This window comes from Carassius carassius, chromosome 40 (genome assembly GCF_963082965.1).
Source record: "Carassius carassius chromosome 40, fCarCar2.1, whole genome shotgun sequence".
Taxonomy (NCBI): Eukaryota; Metazoa; Chordata; class Actinopteri; order Cypriniformes; family Cyprinidae; genus Carassius; species Carassius carassius.
In genome coordinates, this window is record NC_081794.1 from 3,395,919 (window position 1) to 3,418,150 (window position 22,232).

Genomic DNA, 22,232 nt, shown 5'->3' on the forward strand with positions numbered 1-22,232 from the left:
CCCTTCCATGAACACGTTTTTTCATTATTCTGAAACAGATAATAAATAAAACTGAAGCTTCCTCCCCTATTTGTGTCGATGAACATGTGAAGTCCAGATTATTGTTAGTATTTTTCTTTTAATTAAGACAAGTCTGCAAAGTGCCAGGATTTCCGGTTATAAACAATTATCTGTAAACATTTATTTTAGTCATGTCCCCCCCAGCAGAAGTTAGAGGCAGCTTCATCCCAGATGTCTTCCAAAAAAAAAAAAAAAAACAAGTGTCATTCGCGTTTCCCTTTCTTAAGACGTCCCTCCAGTCCCGTCCTTCTCTTTAGGTTTGTGTAGAAGAGAGCAAAGTTGATGATGTAGGTTGAGACACAGACCACGCAGAAATCACCCAAGACGAATGCCAGAATAACAGCCAGATATACAGATCCAGCCATTGACACCCAAGAAGACATGACAAGGAGGAACGCTGCTCTACTGGACACAAGCTGGCCTGTTGATTAAAATGTATTTGGAGATAAAACTTGGTTTTATATTATTGGTGAAATAACTTTTGGGGTCCCAGTACACACCATTAGTGGCCTAACAGCACTTACCTAATCCTAGTTGCAATGCATAGAAAATGATTCCCAAGACACTGTTTGGCTGATTTAACAGGCTGTCTTTGGAAGTAAAGATCTGGACGAGCCCAAATCCACGTCCCCATCTGAGAAAGAGCAAAGTTCCACCAATCCATCAGTTGATAATGGATGGGTTTTTGCAGGCAAATATTCACTGTTTGCAGGTTGCATAAGACAGAACTTATTAACAAAGACTGGCACAACACTACTGTTTTTCATGCACTAGTCATTTCTGAGATTTACTGTTTGACTAATGGAAATGATGAAATATTCAAAGTAAATGCTTAAGTGTTTCTTTTATTTCTAGATTTGATTTACAATAGCCTGACTGGTTTCAGAAAATGTGTTTGTTTGTTTTTTCTTTTGTTTTTTTCTTCTCTCTTGCACTGAGCCAGAAATCTCCACTTTAGTATTACTTTAGATTTTCTTTTTTTTCTTTTTTAATCAAACATTTTTAACTTGGATTTGGGCAAAAATTCTGTTATTTAAAAAGTATGCACATAACTGCATATTTAATAAGGTAATGCATAATTTGCATATTTAAACAAATCAGAAAACTTGTCTTTTTTAAATGTATTATTATTATTATTATTTAATTTCTAATGTAGGCTAATCAGTTAGCTGAGGAAGAAACTTAGTTACATTAGTTAACATGCATATTCAATTTTTACCCTATTCGCCGGGGGTGTCTTGCCTTAAAATACTGTCTGTTTGATATCAATGAATGAAAACTGCCTGAACTGAAATTATATTATTACCTGGATGTGAAGACTTTAGAGCAGCTCACGGAATGGCTCAGGTCGCACATCGCGCGATACTCGGGATCGTTCTCCCGGGACAGCTCGACATGCAACGCGTAAACCGAGAGAACTAAACCCAGAAAACACAGGACGAAGCGGACGCGATATTCCCATTTAGGAACTCCTGTAGAGGAATGGCTCGAGGACATTGTAGTTACAGTGTTAAAAGTTTTGACAAATAATTTACAAAAACCTGTTTTGTAGGCTAAACTTGCAGACTAAAAAAGTTGCTACTGTTGCTATGTTTGCTCGATTTTTTTCTAAGCTCCCACCTTGAAAATATTGCAACGTGGAAAATTCTGAGAGGAGGGCTGTGATTGGACAACAGAACTGAAACGCGTGGCATGAGCGAGGTTACTGTAATAACGGTTTCCTATGATGATGCGCTTGTGTCCTGTAGGTGGCGCTTGAAGGCTCAGAAAGCCCCTCTGAAGAGACGCGTTGACATCTCAGGATACATTTTAGCACTAATACGATACAATGTAATCGCGCAGTTTATACTGTATCTTTGCTAATTAGCATTCTACTGTTTTTTTCTGTTTGTTACGTGAGCACTTTGTTTGAACAGTACAGATGGTCGGGAAGCAGACGGTCGTTTTCCAGTTAGATAAATAGGACTGACATTATAAACACTGGCCCCGACTGCATAAATGCATGGACGTTTTAAAACACACAGTGTGACGGTTTGGATGATTGAAACGAATGTTTTGTTGTATGGAAACCAAAAATGCATTATGTATTTATGTATTCCCATATTAAAATTATAAATTAATAAATTAATATAAAAATAAATTATGCAACCAATTTAGTCCTTTATTTATTTACATATTATCATTATTATTATTATTATTGTTGTTGTTGCTACTACATGTCTGAACATCCATATTGTTGTGTTTATTATTATATAGAGTATGACATGTTATGGTATCTGCGCGTCTTTCTTACACTCGACGCCGCCCAAAGAATGACCCTATTTTACACTTCAAAGAGCCCGTCCCTTAAGTAATGTCGTCGAATCTCATTGGTTTATCAGCTTGCGATCATAGAGTCGATTGGTAGCTTTGCTGCCATTCAAACACAATGGGGAAGAGCACAAGGAAGTAAAACGGTGCTTCGTTATAGCAAAGAATAGACATGCTTTGAAAGAACCGCTCAGAATTTCCACTGCTTCCATATATTATCAGGTAACTATGACCGCTTTTATTTCACAATATTTGCTTTTTTTGGCCCGTGTTCCAACATGAAAATAGAGCACAAGTGAACATGTTGTTGAAGCTCTTCTGGGCCACTCCAGGCTCTCACGCCCCTGCGGTATGTTAGCAGGATTAATTGCTCACAATCGACAGCTACGCCCTGCTGGACCTGTACTATATGTGTCCCATTACAAGCAATTACAAATATGTGATATCTGCTTGCGTAATTTTATGGTTTCGGTTATAAGCTACTCGCAGCTGTGTGCACCTCTCATAATTATATTTCCTGAAACAATAAATACACAAATGCTTGTTTTATATTTGGATTATTTGTATTGTGTTTTCAAACAAACAGTAAACATGTGTGTGTTACATGCAAGTGATTCTGTTTTTGAAATACTGTAGATGATTATCTTTCCTGTTACTGATTTATAGGAAAGAGTTCGTGCATTTACTGTCTAGCATGTCCAAGAGGAGTTTAGAGGCCATTGTAATAAGCTGAACAGAAAGTAAAATCTAAAATCTTTAACTGTTTTCTGAATGTTTTGTTTCAGAATGTCAACCAATGAGAGGGATGAGACAAATGACACCCAAGCAGTGCCAGGTCTAAAAGCCTCTGAGGGCAATAACAGGAGAGAGGGCAACACGGACAAGAACCATCACAGAGGCGTTACAGAAGGTCCCTCTCAGCCTAATGATGACACATCCATTGTAACAGATGCAAATACTGTCGCTGATAAGAACTTGGCTCTGCTGAAAGCCCACTCCCTGGATGTGAAATTTGAAGTCGGGGAAGAATATGACATTATTGAGACCATTGGTACAGGTGCTTATGGTGTGGTCTCATCGGCCCGAAGACGAGACAATGGTGAGGGTGCCAAGATGCATTTCAATGACTTAAAATAATTAAGTAATTATTTGAATTATTATTGATTACCATTTATTACACAACTATTAATATGCTATTATAACAAAATGATTACCCTATAATAATAATTATTGTTATTATTATAAAATTATACTGACAATATTAAAATAAATAATAATTCTAAGATTATAAATATCAATTTATTTATTAATTATTATAATAAAAAATCTTTATTATTAATTTGTTTACTAATATGCAATACGTATATTTTTATACTGATTTTATATGCAATTAATATATTATTAAGATAATGTATTGCAATTGGGGCTGTGAATTTAGCCTGTTAATTTAAGGGGATTAAACAATTATTAAGAAAATGAACACAATCATGTTCCCTGACTTGCATGTAAATTCGTAAGGGGTTTTCTTACTATTGCAACATAGTATAAGTATATTTGGTGTAGAAAATATTAGGGCTGCACGATATTGGGAAAAAATGACAATGCGATATTTTATTTTTCTGCGATATATATTGCGAGATGAAATCTAATCATTTTTTCTTACAAACAAAAATGGGGTGAGCACACTTACATTCTTATTTTAAATGATTTAAACATCGACACCATCGTGTCAATTGATTAATATGCACGAGGGAGAGAGAGCAAGACAGCGCTCATGTTTTTTGAAGACGGTGAGCTTGCAGCCGCCGGCCGGGGCTCGCTCGCACACTCTCGCGCTCTCTCTCTCTCTCTCTGCCCTGTCAAAACTTTCACTCTATGATGGTTAAGCTGTGCAATTAATCCGCAAATCACATTCGTCACGGGCCGGGGAGCAGCTGGCCCGTACAGTTAATGAATAACGGAATAACTACGACAGCCTACATCGCACATCCTGCGATGTGACTATCGTGGATTCGTACATCGCGATATCGATGCTTAAACGACACATCGTGCAGCCCTAGAAAATATACAGATCATGTAATTATTTTGATTCAAAATGTAAATAATTAATGTTCCTATCCACCATAGGTTAAGTTTACACAACAACAATATAGTCAAAAACTAAAAAGTTTTTCCCTTGGAACGTTTTCAAAACAATTCACGTTTACACATATCTGTGAAAACGGCCAAAAACGCTGTATTACGTGTACCAGGCCAGTAGCTGGCGCTGTCACTTTTGTTAGTAAATAGTACCTGTAGGGAAGTGACAATTTTATGATGTATATGATGAGTCTCCACTGTTGGTTGTAATTTTGGTGAAGTAACACAATTTGCTGAAGAAGCATTAGTAGACTCTCGAGTAGCTCTGCCATTGTTGTGTATGTTTGTTCATGCTTGACTTTAAAATCAACATGTACTGCGAATGTCTACTATGGCTGGGCCAGAATATTAAATTATTTGAATATTCGTTCGGTGGGTTGGCATTCGATTTTCAATTTTGAGATTCAAATAATCTTTTTTGAACACCTGGCATCCCCGCGAAACGGTCAGGTTCGGTTACAGTTGTATTTCCAAGTGAGTCTAGTACAGCACCGCACGATTACAAACTGTTCTTGGCCCGGAATCAGGGTGCTTTCACATTTATAGCCTGAAAACATCTTTAAGACCAATATTCAGTTATCATAATAGCGCCACCTGCTGGCAACAGGATATTACTTGTTTTACACTAACTTAAAACACACCATGTTCAATCGGCACCAAACTTCAGATGTTTGATAAATGTCCTGGCCTATAGAAATCTACATGCCAACATTCAATTATAGATATAGTGCCACCAGCTGGCAGCAGGAAGTTTGGCACATAGAAATGACATATTCCTACTATATTTAACATTTTTAAATGCATATTGCTTACCTTTCACTGTTTTCCTAAAGCCACCAGGTGGCGGTGAGCCCGGGTGCGAGCATTCTACTGTTTTTTTCTGTTTGTTACGTGAGCACTTTGTTTGAACAGTACAGATGGTCGGGAAGCAGACGGTCGTTTTCCAGTTAGATAAATAGGACTGACATTATAAACACTGGCCCCGACTGCATAAATGCATGGACGTTTTAAAACACACAGTGTGACGGTTTGGATGATTGAAACGAATGTTTTGTTGTATGGAAACCAAAAATGCATTATGTATTTATGTATTCCCATATTAAAATTATAAATTAATTAATTAATATAAAAATAAATTATGCAACCAATTTAGTCCTTTATTTATTTTCATATTATCATTATTATTATTATTATTGTTGTTGTTGCTACTACATGTCTGAACATCCATATTGTTGTGTTTATTATTATATAGAGTATGACATGTTATGGTATCTGCGCGTCTTTCTTACACTCGACGCCGCCCAAAGAATGACCCTATTTTACACTTCAAAGAGCCCGTCCCTTAAGTAATGTCGTCGAATCTCATTGGTTTATCAGCTTGCGATCATAGAGTCGATTGGTAGCTTTGCTGCCATTCAAACACAATGGGGAAGAGCACAAGGAAGTAAAACGGTGCTTCGTGATAGCAAAGAATAGACATGCTTTGAAAGAACCGCTCAGAATTTCCACTGCTTCCATATATTATCAGGTAACTATGACCGCTTTTATTTCTCTTCAAACTTCAGATGTTTGATAAATGTCCTGGCCTAAAGAAATCTACATGCCAACAATTCAATTATAGACATAGTGCCACCAGCTGGCAGCAGAAAGTTTGGCACATATAAATGACATATTCCTACTATATTTAACATTTTTAAATGCATATTGCTCACCTTTCACTGTTTTCCTAAAGCCACCAGGTGGCGGTGAGCCCGGGTGCGAGGGCCCTTTCATTGCTGCTTGCAGCTTTAATTTAAATTAATTAAATGTATTATTGTAATCATAAACAAACTAGTTTGTAGCGCAAATAGTTATAGTATTGACACTTATTCTTCTAGTCATTTACCAGTAACCACTATTGAATTCGAAAATAGCTTATTCTGTGTTGAAAAATAACGTGTATATCTAGGTGTATATAAGGTGTATATCTGTTAATTCTGAATTTCTCAATCTGTTTGGATAGATAATTGGTAATATGTCTAATATCTGAACTTATTTATGCATTCAGGCCAGCAGGTGGCAATAAAGAAGATCCCTAATGCCTTTGAGGTTGTGACGAATGCCAAACGCACTCTGCGAGAGCTGAAGATTCTCAAGCACTTCAAACACGACAACATCATCGCCATTAAAGACATTCTCCAGCCTGAGCTCCCTCACTCGGCTTTCAAATCAGTGTAAGCTTGAGTTCAAAGCAGCAAGCATATTCTCTCCTCATATTTAATGTGCTAAAAGTGACTATCATTCTTTAGGTACGTGGTACTTGACCTCATGGAGAGTGACCTGCATCAGATTATTCACTCCCACCAACCTCTGACCCCCGAACACACACGCTACTTCCTGTATCAGCTGTTAAGAGGCCTGAAATACATTCACTCGGCCAACGTCATTCACCGTGATCTCAAGCCATCCAACCTGCTGGTGAATGAAAACTGCGAGCTGAAGATAGGCGACTTCGGCATGGCACGCGGATTAAGCGCGGCCCACTCCGAAGAGTCACGTTCATTTATGACTGAATACGTGGCCACACGATGGTACCGCGCTCCTGAACTCATGTTGTCGCTTCACCACTACAGCTTGGCCATCGACCTCTGGTCTGTTGGCTGCATCTTTGGAGAGATGCTCGGCAGGAGGCAGATGTTTCCAGGGAAAAACTATGTGCATCAGCTTCAGCTGATTCTTTCAGTTTTGGGAACACCACCCGATAGCATCATCGGCTCAATAGGGTCAGACCGGGTGCGTTCGTACATGCGAAGCCTCCCTTCTAAAGCAGCAGAGCCATTTGCAGCACTGTATCCACAAGCTGAGCCCAGTGCATTGGACTTGTTGGGCGCAATGCTCCGATTTGACCCTCGTGAGCGCATCAGTGCATGTCAAGCCCTCGCACACCCATACCTTGCCAAGTACCACGACCCAGACGATGAGCCAGTGTGCGTTCCTGCCTTTGATTTTGAGTTTGATCGGCAGCCAATGGGCAAAGAACAAATCAAAGAAGCTATACTAGTAGAAATCCAGGACTTCCATAAGAAGAAGCAGGGCATCAGGAAGAAGATACTGTTTAGGCCTCTCCATTCTAGTTCGGAGGGGGTTGGGGTGTCTTGTAGCACTCTTTGCGCGATTCCGCAGTCGCAAAACTTGACAGAAACAGCACAAACTCGCACAAGTCTCAACTTCAAACCTACAGACACTACTCAAATTCAAACGAATGCAAACTCATTTCAAGCTCCACATCAGCTTACTCAGATTCTGTCACATTTGGCTCAGGTAAGCTGCCAGGATGTGGATATGCCCAGCGCGAACTCTGACGGCCAGCCTGAGACCATCGATCTGACCACTCCCACGGACAAAGAGACGTCGTTTACGGAACCGGTGACGAACTGCACAAAAGAGGGGCTTGACTCATCTAATCAAATGCTTCCGTCCCTCCCCGTCTCTCAGACTCCGCCCATTACAAGTCTTCCTCAGTCGATCCCTTCACTCTCTCTCACACACTCCCAGGCTCAGTCGCTCTCTCAGAATCTCACTCGTTCCCTGGGCAAAGGAGGGAGAGCGACAACCGGGGAAGGTACAAAAAAAGAGGGAGCAATTTCAGAGGACACAAAAGCAGCTCTCAAAGCTGCCTTGCTTAAATCAGCACTAAGGCAGAAGGCTCGAGGTGAGAGAGTTTGCAATGTGGCCATAAATTGCTTAACATTGAGTGTAGTCTCAGATTTGCTGCCACAGACCCCGATAATTGGGACTACTAATTCCCAATTTTGAGACATATTTTCTGCTCTTACATTTTTTTTATCTTAATCTTATAAATACAAACTAACAGTCATACGTTTAGGGTCTGTAAAATAATTTATTTTTTCCAAATAAATTAATACTTTTATTCAGCAAAGATGCATTATATTAATCAAAAGTGCCATTAAAGACATTTACAATATTACAAAAAAATTGCTTTCTTTATAAAAATATTTCAGAATATAAACATTTCTTTGTGTTTTTGATTAAATTAATGCAATCCGGTGAGCAAAAGTGACATTCAAAATTTTTTATAAATCTTACAGACCCCAGACATTAGAATCTTAGTGTTTTTAAGATATTTTTTAAATATTATATATTTAATGTTTTATATATTTGTTTATTTAAATATCATACGTGTAATATTTGAGTTATATGTGGCCATGGAACACAAAACCAGTCATAAGGTGCATGGTTATATTTGTAGCAATATCCAACAATACATTTTATGGGTCAAAATTATTGATTTTTCCTTTATGCCAAAAATCATTAGGATATGAAGTGAAGATCATGTTTCTCAATATTTAGATTTTTTTGCATCCTCAGATTCCACACTATTCTAAATATTTGTATCTCTGCCAAATATTATCCTATTCTGTCCTATCCGTACATCAGTGGAAAGTTCATTTATTCAGCTTTCAGATGATGTATAAATCTCAATTTCAAAAAATGTATCCTTATGTTTTGTGGTTCAGGTTCTTATATTAAGTTGACACTTCCTCTTTTTTTCTACCCACTAACACTGTTATAAACCTGAATAGAAAATTGTTAGCTTTGTTATTTTCATGGGTTTTTGATATAAAAAAAAAAATATATATATATATATATATATATATATATATATATATATATATATATATATATATATATATATATATATATATATATGTTTGTCCATTTTTCCAAGTAATGACAAGTACTCTCATGTCAGTCATGTACTGGTTGTCTCTTCCCCAGATGGAGGCTCTGCAGCTCTTGGTATTGAATTACTCAGAGGACCTGCTGGAGGTTTATCCTCATCCCTCTCCTCCTCCAACTCTGGACCAGAGCAGAAGAAGCCAGTCACGGCCCAGGAGAGACAAAGAGAGAGGGAAGAGAAGCGGAGGAAGAGACAGGAGCGTGCAATGGAGCGAAAAAGGAAGCAGAAAGAGAAGGAGAAAAAGGAGGGAAATCAAGGCAATTCTCTGGGTGGCATGTTACTCAGTGACAACGACAAGAAGCTGTTGGAGCGCTGGGGACGAATGATGGACAACCGGGTGGACAAATCACAGACTGCGGAAACCAATGGTGCCAAGACCGGTGAGGGTAAAACGGTCCAAATCCAGCCAGCAAAAGGAAGCAATGTCATAAAAACAAACTCAGACGGGGGAGAATCAGTGGTGCCAAAACAACCCAACGAAGTGCAAGCTTTCAAACCGCCACAAATACTGCCACAAATAGGACAGTGTTTGGCAGCTGGAATATTCCATCCAACTCCGACTCATGATGCACTGCCCGTCTCTTTAGGTCCAGCTCAGAATGGAGACGTTGGGATAGTTGCTGTAGGAGGTGGTGGAAGTGTTGGTATGGCAAACGCCCCATGTGCCTTTGCCAAAAACGTATTAAAACCTCAGTTTCTGACCGTTGGAACAATGTTCACCAGTCTGGAGAACTGGACAGGAACAACTCCACACCAACCCCAGAAAACCCACCAAACTCCACCTCAACTGAATAACCCCGCTCACACGGGCTTTGCACACATACACATGCAGCCGAAGCCCATCACGCATGCGCAGTCGCAGTCCAACGCTCACATCCAGCTGCTGCCGCTGGAATCCTTTATGACCAAAGCTTCAGCTCTGAACCCCAGCATTGACGTCTCGGACACCAGCACGTCTCTTTCCAATCCACAAATCAGCAATGGTCCTCAAGCCCTGGACAAACTTTGTGTTTTAGAAGAGCGACAGAATGGCTCACATGCGCAGGGCCCTTCCAAACAGCCTTCAGGAGCTGCAGCTCAACCCTGCCTTGGTCTCAATGACACGGGTCAGCCGGCAAACAGCATCCCTGACATCCACACAGTCACACAGCAGCTCTCAAAGTCACAGGTGAATGTTTTATTTGTACAGTATATATATGTATATGAGCATATGGTAATTTTTATTATTTTTATGCATTTTTATTTTCAGTTCAATTCAAGTTTATTTATATATAACATTTCACAATAAAAATCGTTGCATAGAAACTTAACAGAAAAATATGTTTCTACAATAAATTTAGTAGTAACATATTTACTTCCAGGTGGAAGTTACCACTAGTTACCAAAGCAGCATTTCTTAGTTTGTTTAGTTTAATTTGAAGAACTTAAAAAACTAGAACTAGAAGAATTAAACATGACAAAAACATCACAATTACTGAAATTGTAACAAAAAATTAAAACAGATATATATATATATATATATATATATATATATATATATATATATATTGTAATGTAAGCATTGACTGCAAGCCAGAACTGAGGGTCTAATTGTACAAAAATAAACACTTGAAACAATCATTTAACTCATGATATAAAAATGGAAATCATCTCCAGTGACCTCTAGATTTAAAGTAAGCATGAATAATTTATTTTAGTTATTTTTTAGTTTATGTGTAGCACCAATGTTGCTGGATGAGAAACACATTTAGTATTTTTAAAAAAATATTTGATTTAAATAAATAAAAAAATTATATATATATATATATATATATATATATATATATTATAATAGGTCATGCAAGGCATTGATTTTTTCTGTCTCATTATTATGTATTATTTTTAGGGACTGATTAATTTATTGTTAAATTATTTGAAAATAAAACTGTGGCCCCCCTAGAGGTCATGCCAGGCATTATTATTATTATTATTATTATCTTTCTGTTTTTTTTTTTGTAACAAATTATGATATGCATGGAGGCCTGTTTCGGTTAACTCATTGTAATGAAGAAAAATGTCATTATGAATATAAAGTAGGCTAACACTGTGAGACAAAGTCTCAAGATATAAAGTAAAGAAATAAAATTGTAATGACCTTTTTTTACTCATGATTCAAACAAGCTTCCATACATATGGGCTCTGTGACTTACATTTGGAAAACATATTCCTGTGTTTTTTATGAGATTATGTTTTAATTTTGACCTTGTTCATTTGTTTTATTCTTCTCTCAATGTTTTTCCTGCCAGGTTGAAGACATTTTGCCGCCGGTTTTCTCAGTGACTCCTAAAGGCAGTGGAGCAGGATACGGTGTCGGCTTCGACCTCGATGACCTCCTCACTCAGTCCCTCACCGAACTCCAGCACTCAGACCTCAGGGAAAGGTCAGTTCAGATCTATTTTTAAACTGTACATCACTGATAATTACCGTACTCGACTGTAACGTGCGTTTCAATGGTCTCAATTCTCTGTTCCATTAGTCACAATGACTTGGCCCCTCTGTCTGCATCCCTGCTCTCTGATTGGCTCGAGGTACACCACATGACCTCTGCTGACATGGAGTCACTTCAGCAGGAGCTCCAGCTGGGATCTCCCATGATCCTCTCCGACAACTCAACGCTTCCTGATACCTAATCAGTCCACGCATTTCGTCTCCATCCCCTTGTAGAACCGGTTGAGGGCAGCAAACAGAGGAAATTGATAGCTGTATTGTGCACTGGTGTACGGTAGCGAGAATATGTTTGAGGCTCCAAATTATTAAGGCCTTTACCTAGAATCTTACCCAGAAAAGTGCCTTTATCTTTAATGGGTTTGTATGCATTATGTATTTGTGCCAACATTAAAGTATAATGCTCCGTTCGGTTCTCAAGGGGTTTCCATTCTCAGAATTTCAGTTCCATTGCCAAGCAATTCAGATCCAGATTGAAAGAGTTCAGCAGTGCTAGTGCCATTCATTCACTCTGGAGTATCCCAACATTTAGTTTAGAGAATAATCCACTTGAAATGATGACTTGTTTAGCAGACCAGTGTTTAAAGCTATTTTCTAGTACACTACAGTAGGAGCCATCAGCAGGGCAGCAGTACCGGTATTACGGTGAATGAAACACAGCCGAGCACAATGACATCATGACTGTAGAAAGTAGAAGAAGATTTCATTTGATGTTGCATGAATGCCTTGTAGAAAATAGTGAAACTTACTGCACCACATGCAGATTTGCTCTGTTTTATACCAGCAACAAAGAGTATTGTCTTGAATAAAACTTTCAAGGGATTTGTGTGTTGGTATTTTTTTTTTTGCAGTATTTTGTATTTTAGTCAAGCCAAAAATTATTTAGACACTGGATTTTAAAATCAGAAACTGAATTATATATGTATATATATATATATATATATATTAGTGGGTGCAGGACACTGTATTTCATTTCTGTAAGTAAGGATAGCAAAATAAAGTTAAAAAAAATTTGGAACCAAAAATTATTCAGACTTTGACCTGACCATGTTTTGCTTAAGTAGTTTACTTTAATTGCTAAACCTTTTTACACCACAAAATGAACAACATTAAGCATTGCTTGGTAATTGGTTGACCGACATTGGTATTATCTAATTGTGTACTTAAATTTAACAGCTGACAGCTATTCAACCTAATTCATTACATGCATTTCTATCAAAGTTATCTGACATTATCAAGAGGAGTTTGTTCTGACACAGTTTAACTCTTGAGTTCTTGTCATATTTTGTTAACATTTTCTAAACTCCAGAGAATAAACTGATAATGTGAGAAAGGTGTCTGAAGAAATTTTGGTTCGACTGTACCGTGTCAGACAACATCAATAGCTATTTAAGACATTCGAAAAAGGACATTTATAGTTCAAAAGTCACTTTCAGACACCAGCGAGCGTCTGAAATAACGTCCGATTCGGATCACTGTACGAGGCAGAGATATATTATTTATGGATTTATATGCAACGCTAAAGGCTAAGTATGATAACCATTGCCACAAAAAAAATACACATTATTCTTATGAAAACAGCAGAGAACACTTAAACACCTTTGACAAATCATTATATGAAAATAATCGTAAATAAATATGATTTCATAAATATAAAGCGATTTGTAGTAATATGCAAATTGATCTCGATTAAGCCCCGCCCGATTTGTCACTTACAAAAAACTAAGACACTGCATTTATCTTTTTTTCAGGGAACAGTTAAATCATGCAGTATGATTAAAACCTGCAGTCTACAAATCAAATCGAAAGCTTCACAAAGTGTGTATGTGTGTGTGTGTGTGTGTGTGTGTGTGTATAGTCTATCAGTTTAACGTGTTAACTTAATGAAATAACGCAATTAAATTATTTTAACATTTACCGCCACTGGCTGTCAGATTTAGTTTCTTGTTTAGAGTCATTTCATAATAATAATAACAAAAACAACAAAAATAATAAAATTATGGTTTACCCCAAAACAAATAAATTCTATCATCATTCACGCACCCCTGTGTCAGCCTTTCTTGTGTGTAACATAAGAAGGTATTTTATATATATTATACACACACACACACACACACACACACACACAGTTGCTATGATAGTATTAGTAATGCTAATGTTTAAAGACAGGTCAGTTCACCAGTGTTTACCTCTACCATAAATATAAACAATGCAAAATATATCAATTACAAAAATCACTTTATTATAAATTATATATTCAGCATTTTAAGAGAAATGGTCACCAAGAGATACAAATATACAACTGACTCTAAAAAAAACATTAAATCCTTCACATAATAGTTGTACAGGTGATCTTCATTTCACATGTCTTGATGCAGAGGTAAATAACATTTATAATTGCTGTGCAAAAGGCTGGATTAAATAAGTGTCCATTAATATTTCAGTATGCATTGTCAAATCTCACATTTGTTAAACTGCCTATGAGAACAATTTGAGCGTTTTGGTTTAAAAATGGCATTATTTGCACAGTTTAATTACATGGTTTAACCATCTCAGTGTTAATCAGTACAGTTCCAAATAATAAAAAGAAGATATTATTACTCAAGTGGTAAAAGACATGCTTTTATCTTTCATTTAAAATAATTTGGTGTGTATTTTTGGTACAACCCAAATAGGAAACTACATTATATAAAGTTGTTTAAAAACGGATTTAAAAACTACATATTGCATTAAAAATCTCTTTTTATGTAGGGCAGTGTTTTGGGGCAGAGGTTTTTGGCTTGTGCGAGGATCAGTGTGTGTTTATCTCAGCAGCTGCACCAATACCAGGAGCACCAGAGTCCTGATGAGCACCATGACCCGGTCAGCCCAGATGGGACTCGATGCACTCTTGAGCTGGACTCCTCCAATATTGTTCTGGATGAAGCTAGTGAAGCTGGATACTTTGGCATAGACTCCTGGTCGGTTTGGTTTAGCGCAGCCCAGACCGAAGCTCACAATTCCAGCTTGCACCCAACTTCCATCACTGATCTGACACACCAGAGGGCCGCCGGAGTCGCCCTGGAAAAGCATGCATGCAGAGATATATAACAACAGAAGGGTATTAGAAACAGTTGTATTTTTATTTAAAAATCGTATGGTTTCCCTCAAGCAATGCTCCCCTCACCTGGCAGGAGTCTTTGCCTCCTTCCTGGAATCCAGCGCACATCATGTCACGGCGGATGTCAATGTTCTCTGTGGGGTTTATCAGAAACATGTCCTGACAAATCTTTGAGTCAATGATTGGCACTTGGACTTGCTGCAATGCCCCAACGCCCTGCAGAGCAACTGAACAAGATGTGAGACACAACAAGATGAGTGCTTTTGTGTCTTTGTACACACTGAAGGAACAAGAACTTTGTTATGCACTGCTTGTAGCAATTTCCAATATTTCACACAATATACAAACACTACCAATCAAAAGTTTGCTATAGTTACAATATATATTTTAAAGAAAACTCTTCCGCTCACCAATGCTGCACTGTTTGATCTAAATAATTATATTATAAATATTATAACTAATGCTTTCAAACAATTAAACATATCCACATTTTTTTACATAATGTGTATTGTGATTTTTTTTCCATTTATTTATTTAAAAAAAAGTATTTTTCTTAAAAATATACACATGCATTTGTTTGTATTTATATATACATAATAAATATACACAAACACAATACACACTCTATGTAAACAATAACTTATTTAGGATCATTATTCAGCATCATTAATTCTTAATTATTAAAGGCGCAGTGATATTACACAGTCCCTGAAAATTGTTCCTAGCAACTATGCTATTGCTGCAACTACACAAACTAGCTTGGGACTATTCTCGGGCGCTGCGTGACATCACTGCGCCTGCTGTGGCCATGTTACGGCATCGCAGTTCCTTGATTATTATGCTGGAAATTAAGTATAGTTCCTAATCATATCGGCCAAGAAAATCAAAACTTATTTTCCACTGGTCTTTGTACACGATATAATTACAGAAGAGTCCAGTTTTAAATGGGAAAAATATCATAACTTTTTGGTCATTTTTGAACGTGATGCTACTGGTCTAATAGGATTCAATTATGTATGTTAAGCTATGCTAAAAGTGCTATCGCACACTTAATCTTAATAATAATACATGTAATCTTTAGCAAATCTCAAAATGACTATCCATTCACACTGTTCATTTCATGCTAAAATATTGTTGTGAGGCCTATTTCACTTAAAGCATTTAAAACAAGTTTTTTTTTATTATTATTATTTGTCTACTTACACTACTACTACTAATTACTACTGAATGTAATGTTACTATAATTTCAAAGTTAAATACATATTTAATGACATTTCAGACACCTGTAGTGTGGGTTTCTCACTCACCTCCATCTCTGATGTTACCCCATCCAGTGATCATGCACCTCATGTCACTGCTGAACTCCACGTTGGCATATGGCAGGCAGATAGGCTGAATGCGGTCAGACCACTGGACAGCTGTGGCCAGCTCCACTAGAGCGATATCCTGACCCAGCTGAGGGTGTGTGTAACCCAGAGGAACCACCACGCGGCGGATCCTATGGCTGGTCTCGTCCGAGTTCCAGCTGTTCAGCAGATGCCGGCCCGCGTAAACCATGTAAGAGGAGATGTCATTAGGGCTAGACAAGGAAGAGAAATTGATATAGGAGAGATGTAATTATATATAAAGCTGAAAAATAAACAAACAAAGATTATATGGGTGTATTTTTACTTGGGAAAGCAATGTGCAGCAGACAGGACCCATTTCTCTGAGATGATAGTTCCTCCACAAACATGTCCTTCACCATCAGTCTAAACGCACACATCAACCAGACAGAAAATTCAGAATGCATCCTTAACCTTGACAACAAAACAATTAAAGGTCTCACAATTAAAGATTCAGCTGAGATTTATAGGCTTTTTATTTATAAAAAAAAAAAATGTGTGTGTGTGTGTGTGTGTGTGTGTGTGTGTGTATATATATATATATATATATATATATATAGTGGAAAAACTGCAATAAGGAATTAAAAAGGTGTAGTTCACCCTGCAAATTTAAAAAGGTGATAAACAAATATATAGCTCATAAGCAACTTGTACATAAAGCTATTGAAACAGCTGTATGAATTTAATAAAAAGGTGTAATTTTCCGATATCTATGAAGGTCTCAATAAATTTCGTCTTTTGTTTTTTTAATAGTTCACCCGAAAATTAGTTGAAAATGTATTCACCTTCAGGCCATTCAAGATGTAGATGCATTTGTTTGTTCATTGGAACAGATTTAAAGGCTTAATTCACCCAATAATGAAAATTCATCCATCTTGTACACACCCTTGAAGCATCCTATAGGTGTATATGACTTTCCTCTTTCAGAATAATCCAATCAACGTTTTATAAAAAAATTGTCCTATCTCTTCCAAGCCTTCAGTGGGGGTAAGCGAGTGTCTGTTGTCAACAGTTCAGAAGACATGAAATAAAGTGCACACATCTGTGATAAAACGTTACTCACACTTTCTTAGATTGCTCCAGGACTCATTTCATGTATTTTTATATCAAATAAAAAAATATTTAAGTGTGGGTAAAAAAAAAACTCAAGGCACTTCAGTGTCTATAACTTTTAATATTTTTGAGCATTATCAAATCTGGTTGATAAAAAGTAAAGCCCAAAGGGTCTTCTTTCCAAAGACACCAAAATTATGTTTGTAACACACTGAAGTAGGAAACTGTTACAATTATAAGTTAGGTAGAGCACTTTCAGCTGTGAGTCCCATAATGGGGGGTGCTGGCTAACAGGTTAAAGAATTTTAGTTGTACATTACTTGCAGTGAATGGGTGGGAGTCTAAACAGCTAATAAGTCATCACAATAATCCACAAGTATGCTTAGAGGACTTTTCTGAAGTTTGAAAACATCATGATGGATTTCTTACACACAACATTAAAGGTGCTCTAAGTGATGTCACACATTTTTTAGGCCAAAACATTTTTTGTCACATCCAGCAAACATCTCCTCACTATCCGCTAGCTGCTTGTCCCCTGAACACACTGTAAAAAACGGGGTCTCTCTAGACACCACAGGCTCCACAAACAACAAGAAAAACAAACTGGGCTCACCCGCACCACAAAACATAAGAAACTGTTCCAGCCAATAACCGACAAGAAAGATTTGGGGGGTTAATCCATGGATGAGGAGGAGGGAGGGTCTAGCTAGCCTCCGTTTTGTTTGACAACAATTTGAATGTCAACAAGAAGTTAAGACTCCTGGGGGGTATTCCAGAAAGCAGGTTATGTGACATACCCGGGTATGTTTAAGAGTAAGTAAATGGATAACCTCAACTTTCGGTTCCAAAAACGGAGGTAACTTTCAGGTTATGTTAGTTGTCATAGCAACTCACTCTCTGAACATAACCTGCTCCAGAGCAGGTTATGATCCACGATTAGTTCACTTCAGCGAGCCTTCAGTGGGCGTGATAGATACCGCACAACATTATATAATATTAGAATATGAAATATAGCCTATTATATATATATATATATATATATATATATATATATATATATATATATATATGTTAATGAGGAAGCGCTAATATAAGTAATAAATAAGGTAATATATTATTCTAATATGATTATTTCTTTTATTGGCATATATAAGAGTTATCTGTAAATTATGTATTAAGAGGTATGTATAAATTATAAAACACTATGACAAGGTAAGGTTTAACTTATATATATTTATATATTTTATTTATTATATGTTATATCTCACTGCATGGAGTGGCATTTTTCTATAATGTCTAAATTCTAAATCAAAATACATATCTGATATGACTTAATGTATAATTAGCATAAAACAAACAATATAATTCACATTCTCAAGTATTAAAGATTAAATGGAAAAAAATAAAAATGATTGCACCGCCATCAATTAGGTGGAGATATGCTCTAAGCATGTAAACAACTAATTAACAAAAGAAGAAGAAAGAAACAGCATGGCGCGTGTTTTCTTAGCGCCCGTTTCTATAGTGACTCGTCGATTCGTCGCTCTGTTGAGAATGTCTTGAGTCTTAACCAGGAACATACTCTGAGTTGAATTAACTTACTCCCGGACGAGTTTTTGGAACCACATACCTCGAGTAAGCAAGGTTTGGGGTTAATCAACCGAGAGTTCAGGTTTTAGTTCACAGTAAGTTAACCCTGCTTTCTGGAATACCCCCCTGGCATGGCTTAGAGCACCTTTAATTGTTTGATTATTAGTAACAGTAATATAGATTTTAATTCCATGTCAGCAACAGGCTATGTTCATAAACTGAGTTACACAAGTTGCTCAAATATAATATATCTTAATAAAACAATACAGCAATTAAGATTATACAAGATGTTTAACATTTAATAAAAGTCGAAAAACCTTTCCTGGTAAAACCAATCTTAAGTCATTAAGTGAAGATTTCTTGTGGTTTAATGTGATGTTTTTATCAGCGGTTTGGAGTTGGACTCACATTCTGACGTCACCCATTCACTGCAGAGCATCCATTGCTGAGCAAGTGGTAAAATGCTAAATTTCTCCAAATCTGATGAAGATACAAACTCATCTACATCTTGGATTGCCTGAAATTATCAGTTTTGAGTGACCTACTCCTTTAAGTAACTGTTTTTGTATTGTTTTTGCTTCAGCCTACATATTTTCGGTCAATGTGTAAAATTATGAATAATTATTATAGAATTGTACATGAGACCTGAACAAACAAATCCACGATGATGATGATGATTATGATTTTTCATTTAGGGTACACATTTTATCAGGTTAATCATTAAACTAAGATCGGTGTTGTTCGACCGAGCTACAGGAAAGTATTCTATTTAACCAAAAGCCTCAGTTTACCAAAACTTTAGTTTCATGGCTGCCATTCTCACCTGAATATCCACCTGCCACGGCCACGCACCTTCTGACGCAGCGGAGCCTCCGACTATCCTGTTCAGCATTTGTGGCCGACCACATTCTGAGCCAAACATTGATTCTGGTGATTTGTTTGCTTTACTTTCATAAACCAATTCACATTTTAAGTATATATATATGTATATAATAATGTTTTAAGCGTTGATTTTAGCTTGTAGGTTTCCCTCTGACAGACAAACACAACCCTAGGGGAAATCAGGTCAAATTCTTACCTTGAGCCTCGCCCATCCAGAACCCTAAATGGCGCACAACATTAAACAAAACAATGAAATTACAATTCTACAGTAATTGTTAATTGGTTCACAAAAATTGTTTTTTTTATTTTAATAATAATATTAAAAAAACATTAAAGTTCTGCACCTACCAATCAGCATGACGAAGGCAGTCCGAATATATAAGGTGTACCGCATCCTATCAAAATAACGTTACCTTTGTTCGATGGACTTCAGACAACTACAGCTTTGTTTAGAATTCAGAGGCGATGGACGCAAATCTTTAAAACGAAATAATCACTTCCTTGTTCGACGAAGTCAGGAGAACAGAAGATCTAGACTTAGGAAGTTTTTGCTCATGCAAACATTAACGTTAACTACCCGTGATTTCTTTATTTTTCTTTTTTTTTTTCAAACGATCTTTCTACCTTTCCAACAATGACCAATCAGGAGCGTTCGTCCCGCCCTCAATGCGCGCAAACCCCGCCCACTCGGTCACCTGGCAGTTTTGGTTTCTCTGCGTTTTGTTTCGGGTGGCAGGGCAAGGTGTTTGCAGCGTACCAATAAATTTACGTTTCGAAATAGGCTCTAAGTCAATCATTTGTGTAAATTGAAAAAATCATTCAGGTTTTAAGGTTTCTACCTTGTTCTGCGGCTTTGTTGAAAAATGGTTGATTTGATTGTTTGTCATTAAAAAGCTGCAATATCACTTCAGCCCACCGGCAACTATAGTTGACACAGTTTATAGTTGTAATTTACCTTTTGTAAGTATTTTTCTAGATGTTATCCATGTTATATTTCTCAATGACATGCAAGTAACAACCAAATAAAGGATTTCAAGAAAAAAAAAAAAAAAAAGGTATCCACTTCCTTCCTGTCACATAGACTGTCAACTTCCTACCCCTACTTCCAGGAAGCATGGCGAAGGCAAACCCTCTCAAAGAAATGTAATTTTCATATTTCTAATAAGTTTTTATTGTTGAGATGTATATATCAGTATAATCATGAAGGTCTCTAGAATCATCCAAACAAAACAAATCTTCCAGGAGATCTATAGTTTTTTGTAAACTTAATCAAATGTCCAAGCGGCAACTATAGTTGGGTGACAGCAGCAGTTTACTAACTTCAGTCAGTCACACAAAAGGAAAAATGGAAAGATAGAGAGCTAACACATGGGATTAACCCCTTAACTGTCACTCACGTTTTTGAAGATAGACTTGAATGTGCATGATACAAACCTAAATTTTTATAATTCATGACTGAAAACATTTTGTAACATGATTTTGATGTGCCATTTACATGGTAATGCAATGTCTGATTTTAAAATGGGTTTTAAAGGATGAATTTTGAGATTTTATGTTTTCAAGTGATATATAACTTCTGATGATTTCTAAAACATGATAGAGAAAAAGGCAACGAGGAAGTCTTTTTTTTAAACAAAGGTCAAAACTCATTTTGTAATGTAGATTTCTGAGGGTGCACTCTTGTCATAAATTAATCTATTACTTTTCCTACATAATTTTTAACAAATAATATTGGAAAAATATATATTTGGGAGTCTTGAACCTTTCCAACGATATATAGTTTGTCAGGATTAGATTAGATTTGATTGTAATATAGTATAGTCAACGTAGGCGTCCCGTATACGGGACGGGGTGACAGTTAACAGGTTTAATTGATGTAGATCATGTTTTTCACCCTTTTATGACATTATGTCTTGTAAGGGGCAACATATTGAGGCCCCTTTATCCATTTTCGATACATTTCTTTCTAATTTGTCAAGGACTCTAATTAATTTTATGACTAGCTTATGATTCCATTGTAATGCTGAAATTCAAACAAGTAATGAATTTATATTATTATATGAAATCACCTATTACAGTAAGCCACTGAATACTATGGGCCTAAAAAATTGCATAATTTTCTTTCAGGTATACCTTTTTTATTATATAGATGTAACATTTTCTTCATTCTATTTATTTTAAATTTATTTATTTTCATTTAACACACTTCTAAGAATGAAAATACATGCATGTTCAATAATAAGTAAATAAATCAACAAACAATCATGTGTGTAGCCTACAAATTAAACTTATTTAAATAATCATATATTTAAAAAGAATATCATTAATTTCATGAATATCAAAGATTTTTGACAAGGTTAATTCATTTGACCTAATCAATATGAGCCTATTCATTGTTCCATAGAGTTTCTTTCTTCTGTTGAGCACAAAAGATAATATTTTGCAGAATGTTGGTAACATGTTGGTAACAGCTAAACGGAAAATAAAT

The 22,232-nt window shown here is 36.6% G+C and overlaps 3 protein-coding genes across 4 annotated transcripts; 1 reads left to right on the forward strand and 2 right to left on the reverse strand.

Moving 5' to 3' along the window:
- Window positions 1-220: 220 nt before the first annotated feature.
- On the reverse strand, window positions 221-1,725 carry vkorc1 (vitamin K epoxide reductase complex, subunit 1). Its single transcript, XM_059531732.1, has 3 exons — window positions 1,367-1,725; window positions 585-694; window positions 221-481 (listed from the first exon to the last, which is right to left on the reverse strand). Exons 1-3 carry the CDS (start codon window positions 1,555-1,557, stop codon window positions 264-266), a joined length of 519 nt encoding a protein of 172 aa, XP_059387715.1. The 5' UTR covers window positions 1,558-1,725; the 3' UTR covers window positions 221-263.
- Window positions 1,726-2,478: 753 nt separating this feature from the next.
- On the forward strand, window positions 2,479-12,556 carry mapk7 (mitogen-activated protein kinase 7). Its single transcript, XM_059531725.1, has 7 exons — window positions 2,479-2,592; window positions 3,156-3,469; window positions 6,557-6,722; window positions 6,798-8,200; window positions 9,289-10,418; window positions 11,536-11,669; window positions 11,766-12,556. The coding sequence occupies exons 2-7, from the start codon at window positions 3,157-3,159 to the stop codon at window positions 11,917-11,919; spliced, it is 3,300 nt and encodes a 1,099-aa protein (XP_059387708.1). The 5' UTR covers window positions 2,479-2,592; window position 3,156; the 3' UTR covers window positions 11,920-12,556.
- A 1,399-nt stretch (window positions 12,557-13,955) lies between these two features.
- LOC132121961 (serine protease 33-like) lies at window positions 13,956-20,328 on the reverse strand. Of its 2 annotated transcripts, none has more exons than XM_059531730.1 (7): window positions 20,093-20,328; window positions 19,941-19,964; window positions 19,686-19,771; window positions 16,506-16,585; window positions 16,142-16,413; window positions 14,901-14,968; window positions 13,956-14,794 (listed from the first exon to the last, which is right to left on the reverse strand). In XM_059531730.1, the coding sequence occupies exons 1-7, from the start codon at window positions 20,136-20,138 to the stop codon at window positions 14,537-14,539; spliced, it is 834 nt and encodes a 277-aa protein (XP_059387713.1). In that variant the 5' UTR covers window positions 20,139-20,328; the 3' UTR covers window positions 13,956-14,536. The 2 variants fall into 2 exon arrangements, with proteins under 2 accessions (XP_059387713.1, XP_059387712.1); XM_059531729.1 differs by having other exon boundaries at window positions 14,901-15,061; window positions 20,093-20,323.
- Between the last annotated feature and the right edge of the window lie 1,904 nt (window positions 20,329-22,232).